The sequence below is a fragment of the Astyanax mexicanus genome, chromosome 20 (genome assembly GCF_023375975.1).
Source record: "Astyanax mexicanus isolate ESR-SI-001 chromosome 20, AstMex3_surface, whole genome shotgun sequence".
NCBI lineage: Eukaryota > Metazoa > Chordata > Actinopteri > Characiformes > Acestrorhamphidae > Astyanax > Astyanax mexicanus.
Window position 1 is genome coordinate 34,989,347 of NC_064427.1, and position 13,149 is coordinate 35,002,495.

The window sequence follows — 13,149 nt, forward strand, 5'->3', positions numbered from 1 at the left end:
AGCTAGAAAACGCATACAAACCTGGTGTCACCCATAACCATACACATACACACACACACACACACACACACACACACAGCTCCAAGGACGTTGCCATAGGGAATAGGCCCCTCCTTGTGTTACTATTGCTATAGCTATACTCCTCTGATGGACCTACAACAGTAGAGCAGCCGTTTTCCATTGTGCACTGCTATGTCCTCTTTGGCTCTATTTTTCTTTTAGTTCATTAACCTTTACTGATCAATTTAATATTTGATGCTTTTGGTAAAGTACACAAAATACCCAGCTTTAAAATGTTCATGTGAGCCGATTATAATTGTAGATATTTGTTTAAAATGATGAAAAACCTAAATCTCTCCATTGCTCATTCTCTCTGAAACTATAAGCTGCTTAATCACAGGGTGCTGCTAAAGTCCATAAAGCTGCAGGTGGCTGAGGAACAAAATATCAACCCTCTACTGCCTGTAGGGTTTAGTCTTTCTGTTTCTTACACACATACACACACAACTAAGCAAACCTAACAGCAGTTGGACAAGATCCTCAATAAAGCCACGATTTCAAGGAAGCTCCAGAATCACAGTGACTGTCCTGCCACATTAATAATCCATCAAAAGCAATGCTGACTGCTTTGAAGCAGCAGTAGTCAGACCATCGATCCACAGAGAGGGACTTGAGTGAAAAGGCTACTGGAATGCTTTGGACCACTACTTCTCTCAGCTCAGGCAGGAGCGCAATCAATATCCCCGAATCAAAACTCACTCGGAAATAAAATTTCAATGGAACTCCACTGAGTGTGTCGAAACACACTCTTAGCAGCTCCTCTTTGCAGCTCCTATCGAATTACATGGTGGATTTCAGGACCGCTCAAAAAAACAAACCAATCCATCTAAAGCTCATCTCATCTGAAAGAATGGAGTGAACAGGCAGAGGACTGACTGTACACAAACTGCACTTAGGTTATTACACAATCGCCTGATCACAATTACTTGGTTAATTGCAATTATTATCCACAGACTTAAGTTTGCGTAATCATATTACATCACAACAAACAACTATGAACTGGGTGTGTAGGGGTGAGGTAAATAAAAGTATATTAAATCACATCTAGTTGCAATATTCTGCTTTTAATAATTTCTGTAAACTGTTCTTTATCTGGGCAGATTGAGTGTACAACACTACGTAACTGATGTACAATCTTATGTAAACTGATCACAAAATGTTAACTTTCAGGGGACACCCTTGGTAATGCCCATGCTTTTGACAAGGTGATGTTAATAACTGGAGCCCGAGTGAGATGTGATGGTGGGTGTGCAAGATGGATAGGAAATTCAGTTTCCAAAGTTGTGCAGGTACTTGACCTTCCTCAATCCACATTGTAATGTGTACCCGTAATGTGTCATAAGCCCTATCCAGACGGAATTAATTTCTCAGGGGGGCATTTGTGGAAAAAAATTCACACTCAGCGAAAAAACCTTGCATCCGGACTGCAATTAAAAAAATTGCAGAGCAGAGAGGTTTTTTTTTTTACTTCAGTTATGACATCACGTTCAGTAGCTCCTCCACTTCCACTCGTTGTTGTGTTTACGTGGATCTCTGTGGAAATGCACGCCCAAAGTGTAATTACGGTGCATGGCAGTGGACAAATAGCTATTTCAAACTCATGGTTTGAAACTCAGAGATGTGCGTCCAGACGGAGCTAAAATTACCAGAGGACCACAGAGCTCTGCCAAAAAACAGTAGGTATTCTGTCTGTAATATTCTCAGGGGACGTCTGAGAAAAATGCGTACATGGTCATTCCAGACAGGAATAAAAGAGAAAACTACCCCAGGACCCCCTGAGAAACTAATCCCATCTAGATAGAGCTATAGAACCCACAGGGGACAAATCTGTAAATGGTAATTAGGGCTGCATGATGTATCGTTTAGGCATCGACATCATAATATGCGCATGCAGGTTGTGCAATCAATGTCACCTAAGGCAATTAAATGCTGCCTGAGACCTGCAAGGCGGAGGGGGAGGGGGAGGGGGCGTAAACACAAGGTAACCCGCATGCCCTCCACATGGCTGGGCATGTGCTTGTAAACGCAGCAGCTGACAGCCTGTTGAAATCTTTGCAGCTCAGTCCTGCACAGTTTAGCGCAAATATTTCCAGTTATTGCCAAAATCACGCTTTTAATCACAGGAAAACGCTCATTTATCTTTTAAAAGGCCAGTTAAATGCCACATTAAAGGGATGATTATTGTTGTTTAGATGTTTTCCTCTGGTTTTGAGTGATCTGCGGACTCTAAAGCCATGACTCGGCTCTCAGTCCGGATCTCTGACGCGAGGGTGTGAGAGGGACTGATGACTTTATGGGCCCTGCATTGTTTAATATCGCAAAAAATATTGTCAAAAGAAATTCATCATGACTGGCGGCATCTGGCTAGAACTGTCTGTGCACACAGAAATCTCACTTTAATATTCACATGCATGAGGCCCCACATGCTTATCCCAGGTCAGCACAGCATTCTTTACATAGACATGACAACAGTCATGCCACGCACCATTTGCTATCAGTAGAAAATGTAAGAAAAAAAAACACATGGTCAAAATTTATATTAAAATATATTTATTTTTGGTAAATACGATGTAATTCATATAAAGATAATATATTACACTATGATAAAATATTTTTATGTCAGCTAAAGCTTATCTTCAATACAAACAACTGAACAACCAGCTCTGCTTAAAGGCTGTCCTGAATGTGGAAGCCTGTCAACAAACCTCAGCAGCAACGTGACTGCTGTCCGCCCAAGCCATAACTGCACTGGTGTTTACAAGTTTGTGTGCTCTTGTGCACACGTGTTTTCATGCATGTGTTAGGTTGAAGGGCTCCCGATCACGAGGCGGGGCCCTGGCGAGGGTAAATAATGCAGTGTGATGGGCTCAGAAGGGAAAGCAACAGAGGCAAACTGAAGGTAAGCATCCATTAGTGAGCAGCCATTGCGTAAGCTCTTAGCGTGCCACACTCACATGGTGCCACCTCCATGGTGGAACAGCAAGCAGAACATGCTGGAGAGAATGCCTTCTCATCCATCAGGCATTCTCTAAACCCTGAACCACTGAGATACACACACACACACAGTGTTCAAGAAATAATACATGTGTCTCAGGCCACAGCAGCATGATATGATTATGCAATTAGTTTGAACGTGACATTGTGTTTCAGCACTTCAGTGCATTGCATGTAGAAGTGCACTGGTCTGGTTATTTAACCAGTGCAATATTTTATATTTGTAGAAACTAAAAATGTAAAAAAAAGAAAAAAAAAAAAAGAAAGGACAAGATGAACCAAAATATTTTTTTTAGCCGGAACCAAAAACAAAACAGAACATTTGGTGAAAGAACAAAAAAAAAAAAACACATACACAGCACAATACATTCGCCCCAGCAGTGCAACTTTTAATCATGTATTTACTTTAGCAGTGCTTTTAGAGTAAAGATACTCAAAGCACATTTGATTAAAATTTATAGATCTTTGGTAAACAAAAAAATGCTAAAGCAAAGTTTGCTAAGCCACGGTTGCCATCTTATCTCTGGACAGTTAATATCGTCCAGCTAACCAAGTTAAGTAAAGCTCAGCTAAGTAAACAAAACTGTAATAAAAAAAGACTTTCTTTTTAAAGTTAAACGAGTGCTTGGTGTAAATCTACAAAGATTTCTCTTCTGAAAACTGTTTATTTGGGTGAGTTAAGCACTTCAGTTTATTTACAGTAGGCTTAGATTCCCAATTTCTCCAGCACTAAGACTGGAACATTAGCATTAGCAGCTAAATGCTAGAATGTTCTGGTAACCCAGGGAGATATTAGCTAACGTTTCGCCCCAAGTAGCTTGTTTTAACACGGTAAACGTGCAGGCTACAGTCCGATATACTCACCTCGGAAAGACGGAATTGCTAGCGCTGCGATTACCAGCTAATGCTAATGCTGCTCCAGCAGTGCTAGCCGGGGTTAGCAGAAAACTAAACTGAAACTCCTGTTCAACGCTGCACTTCAGCAGAGTGGCTTTACTGCTTCTTACAACCTGACTGGTAAGATTCATACATAAGGCGCGCTGGATTAAAAGACGCACTGAAAATTGGGGGAAATTAAAGGACTTTAATTTACGCTATAATTAATTTATACGAGTGCAAACTAAAAATGACCTTAAACCTGCCGTTTGCTGGCTCTGTACCTCATTATTAAAGTATCTATATAAAGTATCTATATAAAGTATCTATATAAAATATCTATCTATCTATCTATCTATCTAGATATCTAGAAATATACATACAGCCTGGCAACTGCTGGAATCTCAGGCCGGACAGAGCAAATGAGGTTTAAAACCGAGATTTAGTGCACACAGACAGGCTGACGGCAGTGCTGTGGCTTTCTGAGGTGATTTAGAGCACAGCGAGACAACCACAGGGAGATGAACAAGTCCATACTTCAGCTAAATTAAAGTCTTGGGTCCACTTTCACTTCTTAAGCCCATCAAGGTCACATTCAGTGAAAGGCATCAGCATTCATTGAACAATCACAATGCTGAGGACTGTAAGAATGAAATAGCTTTGAAATGCGGGAGCGAACACAATAGAGCTACTGAGAAGGCCCTCAAATACAGGTAGGAGTTCTGTCATAGCAACAACCTGTACACGCAACCAAACCAACGACTTTGACTGTGACCGAAATTAATCCCTTTTTACTCCATTACTGCTACGTGTTCACCAAGTAGCAGTAAAAACACTTTAAAATTAATTTAGCACTTCCTCATCATCAACAACCATATAGTACCCTCCAAATCACACTTACATTCCACTTTGGACACTCAGATAAAAAATTCTGACATATTAAATAGTACTCTAAAGTAAAAAATAGGGATCCACTGTGATTGATGTTCTCTTCAACACAAAGGATTATCTGCAGTAAAACACAATAAATCAACCACTTGGAAAACAATAGCAATAATCCAGGGACACCACAGCAACCACTTACCATCACTATGGCACCACCATATCATCCACTTAGCAAAACTATAGAGATCCTATAGCAATACCAAATCACCTAAGAAACCATAGTAACCACCAAGCTACACCGGTTTAACCACCTTGCAGCACCATATCCACCTCTTAGCATTACCACAGCAACCGCTAACCAAAACCATTGCAGCACCACATCATCCACTTAGCAAAGCCATTGCAACTATTTAGCAAGATCAGATAACCCCCTAAGAAACCACAGCAACTACCTGGAAAATCTTAGCAACCATAAAGCAACACTAAAGCATCACTTTGGGACACTATATTAGCGGCATAGCAACATCACATCATCCATAGCAACCAGTAACCAAAACCATAGTAATACAATTTCATTCACAAGACAAACATAAGGCTGCACAATAATGGGGAAAACTATATATTATCAACTATATATTGTGACATTAAACAACGCATGCGCACATCGCAATACTTAAACGATATATTGTGCAGCCCTAAAACACCACCATACGAAGTACAAAGGACAATTTTTGCAACCATTTAGCAACAGCATAGGAACCACGTATGAAACACAACTGTATAGTTTTGCTCAAACGCAAAGCCAACTTTTAACCTTTTAACCTGATTTATTAATGTGCCTCTTATATAAGAACACATGATTTCAGTGTGGTAGTGTGAGTCTCGTGGTTTGGAGGAACCTCGTTTAAATAGCAGGCTGTAGTGGGAATGATGGAGTTCCGCAACGGACGTGAGATCTCAATGGGTTTAGTTTTATTTTCTTTACAAAAAATAACAAACAGTATACTGACATTTACACTTTTTGCTCAAGGTTAGCTGGAAGAAGTGGCTAGAGCTACCACTAGCTAGACAGAACAGTAAGACATACGCAGTCCATAGCAGAGTCCCTCAAGCTCATCAGCTCGGTAAGTTAAACAGATCAGCACAGTAATTCATCCAGTCTCTCACGTCCCCTGAGCCACCCGCAAATGTCCCATTTACCCCTTTATATACCCCTTTAGCCTCCCCAGACTAAACCAAAGGGATATACCCCTGGGTAAACCCGACCAGAACAAAACACATATAAATAACATATAAATGTTGTAAATTAACTATTTACATAACCGGTTATTTTGACATTACATTCCTAGGACAGAAAAAGGTAAGTATATAAATACAAGAGAATACAATATGTTAACATTTATTTAACTTTCACAGATCACCTGAAACCCCCCTGCACCAGAGATTTCCCCAAGCCCACTCAAGGCTACAAAGCTGGGTGGCCCGCGCGCTGCCACATATAAGAAGTGTTTAAGAGTCTTTGTATGTTTATGATAAAAATGTCTGTTTTGTACTGGTGATGGGTAGGAGTAGCCTACCTTAATCACAATCAGAATCACAAAGACATCACAAATGTTCAGATTTTACTGATATTTTAAACCAATATTTGAAGACGCATTTATTAGACTCCAGAGAAGCTAAAAGTTAAGCAATGCTGGGCTATTCGGTGAAAATGTCTGTGTTCTAGCAATTTAACTCCATTCACTGTCGGCATCTTAAACAGTAAAGTGAGACGGAGAGATATAAACCCCTGCAGAGGCTCATCAAAGCGGTTCGCCCACCTCACCTAGATTTATTCCTACTCAATCCAAACACCCTCAGGCCCAGGGGACTAAATCTGTGAAGAGTGGCATTAACAAAAGGTCCAATTAATATCCTTACCATCCTCTCCGAGCCTGGATCGTGGCTTCCTGTGGGAAGAGAACTTGGCTTGCATCTTCCAAGTCTTCACAGACATCCCTCCTTGTCCCGCTTGGTGTTGCACCCGCATAGATGTGCAACTGTGTCATTAGGGACGGCCATTAGAGAGGAGACAGTCATGAGGAGACAGTCATTAGAAATACATCATTAGGGAACAGTAGGATACTCTACAGTTGCTTTTTTTTATTAGCAAAAATAACTTTTGAATAAAAGCACAGAACAAAAGACATGTTAACAATAGATTTTTCAAATGTTTGCATAATTCAATCTTTGTGATACAAACAATGCAATTCAGATTCAGTGTGTATAATGTGAAATGGTTAATTGTAAAGGAACTACTGTGGTTGTGATGGGAAGCATGGGTAAATAGTTTAAGTGCTATTCAGAAGGGAGATAAAGGTTACCAGGAACAATAAATGATTACATACAAATGTAGACTGATATGGGCAATATATACATAGAGATACAAATACAATAGTAGTGTGCATGCATGTGTGAGGCAACCACGCCAGATGTCATGACAGGAAGTTGTAGAGGTTATTAATGGTGTCCTACAATAATCAATCACATAATGCTGTTTAAATATTATTAGAGATTTTGTGGTAGGTATGGAGTATTGATAGCACACCCAATAGCACCACACACATTTTTAATCATGGGCTCTGGCATAATGTGTGTGTTCAAGGTAAAATTACTAAAAACATAAAAATTGGTTGTAAAAGTGCCTGTAATAAAAACTTTCTTTACTGCAACCTTCATCTTCCAGTCAAATTTAAATTGCACATCGATACTTCCTTCTGGGTGCAAACATTTATTTGATGATTAGTGTATATTTATTAGGGTTCAAGCACCGAAGGTGCGTAGAACCCTATTGTTTTTGCTAAGATTTTTCTTCTTCTTCTTATTAGGGGTTCGAGCACGTAGTGCTAGAAACCCTATTGTAATTAGGGGTTCGAGCACGTAGTGCTAGAAACCCTATTGTAATTGTTCTGATTATTATTATTATTATTATAGTTCTTATTCTTTTTCTGCCATAGAAGTGATTGGGCAGAAGAAACCGTAAGGCCTACAGGGCTGAGATTTGGTCATATGGTAGTACTTCTCACCGCTACTCAGATTCAAAAGATGAGCCCGATCGGCCTCAAGGGGGCGCTATGGCGAAGGTCAACGCGTTTGGCCTCGTAACTCCTACGCCCTGATAGCTAGAGCAAAAGTTCTTGCATTATATGATTCCTTGGTTAATGGCAAATCAAAAAGGTCAATAGAACCACTAAGCTCCGCCCACTTAGATTTTTTGCTATTTAGCATGATATGCAAAACCTACTTTTGAGAACTTGTCCTAGGGTCATTGACCAATCCTGTCATATTTGGTGTCAAACAACTCAGCAGAGTCCCAAACTCAATAATTATCGAAAAAATTGAGAATTTTTTAAACAATATGGCCGCCATATGCAAATTAATCTTACCGTGGCACACCTAAATTTACTCTAACAGCTGTAACTTTTGAATGCTTAAACCTACACTAATGCCACTTTACAACTTTGATGCCAATATGATTCTGAGGTAGCCCGTCAATCTGTGTAGACATACGCCCCCAGGGGGCGGAGCCAAAGCTAAAAATCTGTTTCTCAGGAACCGTACAAGCTATGAAGCTCTCCTTTGGCATGTATCATCTATGGCCTATGTCCTAATGTTTTACAGAAGGAAAATTTGATATGCAAATTTTTGCGATCGTTATTAGCCAATCAGTTTCCAGCAAGCTTTTGACATGCTAAACAATGACCAATCAGGACGATACTTATACCCTACATGTATCTCAGGGCCTTCTATCATCCATTAAAATATGGCGTTGATTGGCCTCAAGGGGGCGCTATAGCAGAAAATCAGTTATATCTAAAGGTACAAGTGGCCTCGGCTTGTTATTCTCTTTTAGTTGTATACTTTGCTGTAGCCTTTACAACTTTGTAATTACATGTATTTACCAAAAATGCAAAGATTTTCATCAGTGGCCAAAAGAGTAAAAATTGCTCTTTTCGAACTTGTCTTTAAGTCCTTAATCAATCAAAATAACTTTGGTCTTGATGCAATCTTGAGACCCTGTAGGTAAATAATTATCAAAAAAATCTTGACATTTTAACTATTTGAGGCCCATAAACCTTGATCAAACATGTACGTGAAAGCCTTTTCAGAGTTATTTGGCCAAAACTCTGTCAAAGTTTAAAACATGCCAAAACTGTTGAAGCTACTAATTAACAATGACATTTGAAGCACATTTGCCAAGTATGAGCCAAATAAGTCTTCAGTAGGCTCTACAGTGAAAAAATAACTATTTTCAATTTATTCTATTTATCGCTATTTTCCAACCTAAATGGACAGAAGACAGGAACCTTTCACCCTATCAACACACACATTTATACACATATATAGACTGATAATCTGATCTTGATTGCAAATTTTCAGCCAAATCGGACATGTTTTCCCTCTACAACGGCTGGAAAACTACAGCGATTTTGTAGGCCTCAAGCCTGTATTATCGCTTTTTTCAAACCTAAATGGACATAAGTCAGGAACCTTTGACCCTATCGACACAGAAATTGACATACATATATAGACTGATAATCTGATCTTGATTGCAAATATTCAGCCAAATCGGACATGTTTTCCCTCTACAACGGCTGGAAAACTACAGCGATTTTGTAGGCCTCAAGCCTGTATTATCGCTTTTTTCAAACCTAAATGGACAGAAGTCAGGAACCTTTGACCCGATCAACACACAAATTTACACACATATATATGCAGACCACTTGATCATGAGTACCAATTTGGAGCCCAATCGGACTTTTCTTCTCTTTTTAATAAATAGAAACACACTGATAGGGAATGTTCTGTCTTACTTATAGAGTGATAGATTTCCAGCAGGTTATATGTGGTCTCTTGCTGCGCTCTGGTGGTCATTTGGTGAAACAGCTACATTTGAATTATTCTAAATTAAAGCTCTGCTGAACTTATTTAATCGTTTTTGTCTTACTTAATTGAACATATTTATCCTTCTTGGTCATGCTAGTCAGCCACCTGAGTCATTCTTATTTATGCTCCACCCACTTAATTTTTTTTTAATTTGCATAATATGCAAAACCTACTTTTGAGATCTTGTCTTTGCCTCCTTGACCAATCATGACATGTTTGGTGTCAAACAGTTCAGCAGAGCTTACTCCTCAATAATTATTAAAAAAAATCTTTACATTTATAAACAATATGGCCGCCATATGCAAATTAGTTTTACCATGGTGCAGTAAAATGTCTTCTAACACTTATAACTTTTGAATGCTTAACCTGACATTAATACCACTTCAGTCCTTTGATCATTACATGATTCTCAGATACCCTGTGAGTTTAAGTAGACATACACCCCCCCAGGGGGCGGGGCCAATGCTCGATAGCTGTTTCTCTAGAACCATACAAGCTATCAAGGTCGTCCTTGCCAATTATCATCTATGGCCCATGCACTAATGGTACACCAAATGAAAATTTGATATGGACACTTTTGTGGTCACTATTAGCCAATCGCATTCCACCAAGCTTTTAACAGGCAGAATGTTAATCAGGTCAAAACTTATATACTATATACGGGTTATTTATATGCCCTTTTTATGCCTTGTGTTTTTTCAATTTAAGAACTGAATTTGTTTCACCAAATGCCCACTAGAGTGCAGTAAGAGACCACATAAAACCTGATGAACACTACAGCTCAATTTATCAATGCTTTTCAACTAGTTTACTCACACCACTCATCTAGCATTGCCATTATGGTCTTTATGGTCACGCTGGTCACCCAGCTTGGTTATGCTGGCCATCCAGCTTGGTCATGCTGGCCATTCACATTGGTCATTATGGTCCTGCTGGTCATTCAGCTTTGTCCTCATAGTAATGGTGGTCTTCCAGCTTGGTCATACTGGCCAACCACCTTTGCCATGCTGATCATCCAGTTTGGTCATTATGGTCTTCCAGCTTGGTCAATATGGTCAACAAGTTTGTCATCCAGATTAGTCATGCTGGTAATCTATCTTGGTCTTCACGGTCATGCTGGTCATCCTCATCCAGTTTGGCGATGCCGGTCAAGCGGCAACATGTTTTAAGCCTAACTGGCCTCCAGGGGTCTCTTTGCCTGTAACGCTCGAACCCCGTAAATCGCCGCTTGCGGCTATATTTGTTCTGATTATTATTATAGTTCTTATTCTTTTTCTGCCATAGAAGTGATTGGGCAGAAGAAACCGTAAGGCCTACAGGGCTGAGACTTAGTCATATGGTAGTACTTCTCACCGCTACTCAGATTCAAAAGATGAGCCCGATCGGCCTCAAGGGGGCGCTATGGCGAAGGTCAACGCGTTTGGCCCCTTAACTCCTACGCCCTGAGAGCTAGAGCAAAAATTCTTGCATTATATGATTCCTTGGTTAATGGCAAATCAAAAAGGTCGACAGAACCACTAAGCTCCGCCCACTTAGATTTTTTGCTATTTAGCATAATATGCAAAACCTACTTTTGAGAACTTGTCCTAAACTCATTGACCAATCCTGACATGTTTGGTGTCAAACAACTCAGGAGAGTCCCAACCTCAATAATTATTTAAAAAATCTTGAAATTTGCAAAAAATATGGCCGCCATATGCAAATTAATCTTACCGTGGCACACCCAAATTTACTCTAACAGCTGTAACTTTTGAATGCTTAAACCGACACTAATGCCACTTTACAATTTTGATGCCAACATGATTCTGAGGTAGCCCGTCAATCTGTGTAGACATACGCCCCCAGGGGGCGGAGCCAAAGCTAAAAATCTGTTTCTCAGGAACCGTACAAGCTATGAAGCTCTCCTTTGGCATGTATCATCTATGGCCTATGTCCTAATGTTTTACAGAAGGAAAATTTGATATGCAAATTTTTGCGATCGTTATTAGCCAATCAGATTCCAGCAAGCTTTTGACAGGCTAAACAATGACCAATCAGGACGATACTTATACCCTACATGTATCTCAGGGCCTTCTATCATCCATTAAAATATGGCGTTGACTGGCCTCAAGGGGGCGCTATAGCAGAAAATCAGTTATATCTAAAGGTACAAGTGGACTAGGCTTGTTATTCTTTTTTACTTGTATACTTTGCTGTAGCCTTTACAACTTTGTAATTACATGTGTTTACCAAAAATGCAAAGATTTTCGTCAGTGGCCAAAAGAGTAAAAATTGCTCTTTTCGAACTTGTCTTTAAGTCCTTAATCAATCAAAACAAATTTGGTCTTGATGCAATCTTGAGACCCTGTAGGTAAATAATTATCAAAAAAATCTTGACATTTTAACTATTTGAGGCCCATAAACCTTGATCAAACATGTACGTGAAAGCCTTTTCAGAGTTATTTGGCCAAAACTCTGTCAAAGTTTAAAACATGCCAAAACTGTTGAAGCTACTAATTAACAATGACATTTGAAGTACATGTGCCAAGTATGAGCCAAATAAGTCTTCAGTAGGCTCTACAGTGAAAAAATAACTATTTTCAATTTATTCTATTTATCGCTATTTTCCAACCTAAATGGACAAAAGACAGGAACCTTTCACCCTATCAACACACAAATTTATACACATATATAGACTGATAATCTGATCTTGATTGCAAATTTTCAGCCAAATCGGACATGTTTTGCCTCTACAACGGCTGGAAAACTACAGCGATTTTGTAGGCCTCAAGCCTGTATTATCGCTTTTTTCAAATCTAAATGGACAGAAGTCAGGAACCTTTGACCCTATTGACACAGAATTTGACGTACGTATATAGACTGATATTGTAATCCTGATTGCAAATTTTGAGCCAAATCAGATATTTATTGCCTCTAATACGGCCAAAGAGCAACAGCCATTTTGTAGGCCATAAGCCTGTATTATCACTTTTTTCAAACCTAAATGGTCAGAAGTCAGGAACCTTTGACCCTATCAACACACAAATTTACATACATGTATATACAGACCACTTGATCATGAGTACCAATTTGGAGCCCAATCGGACTTTTCTTCTCTTTTTAATAAATAGAAACACACTGATAGGGAATGTTCTGTCTTACTTATAGAGTGATAGATTTCCAGCAGGTTATATGTGGTCTCTTGCTGCGCTCTGGTGGTCATTTGGTGAAACAGCTACAGGTGAATTATTCTAAATTAAAGCTCTGCTGAACTTATTCAATCTTGCTTGTCTTGCTTAATTGAATATATTTATCCTTCTTGTTCATGCTGGTCAGCCGCCTGGGTCATTCTTGTTTATGCTCCACCCACATACTATATACGGGTTATTTATATGCCCTTTTTATGCCTTGTGTTTTTTCAATTTAAGA

General features: G+C 39.4%; 1 protein-coding gene across 1 annotated transcript in view; it reads right to left on the minus strand.

Annotated features, from left to right (window-relative positions):
- The window catches only part of LOC103022552 (uncharacterized), a 59,576-nt gene that overhangs the window by 21,573 nt on the left and 24,854 nt on the right, over positions 1–13,149 (minus strand). The window contains exon 6 of the mRNA XM_022681405.2: positions 6,736–6,854. Coding sequence (XP_022537126.2) covers positions 6,736–6,854 — 119 coding nt within the window. The remainder of the gene's footprint in view (positions 1–6,735; positions 6,855–13,149) is intronic.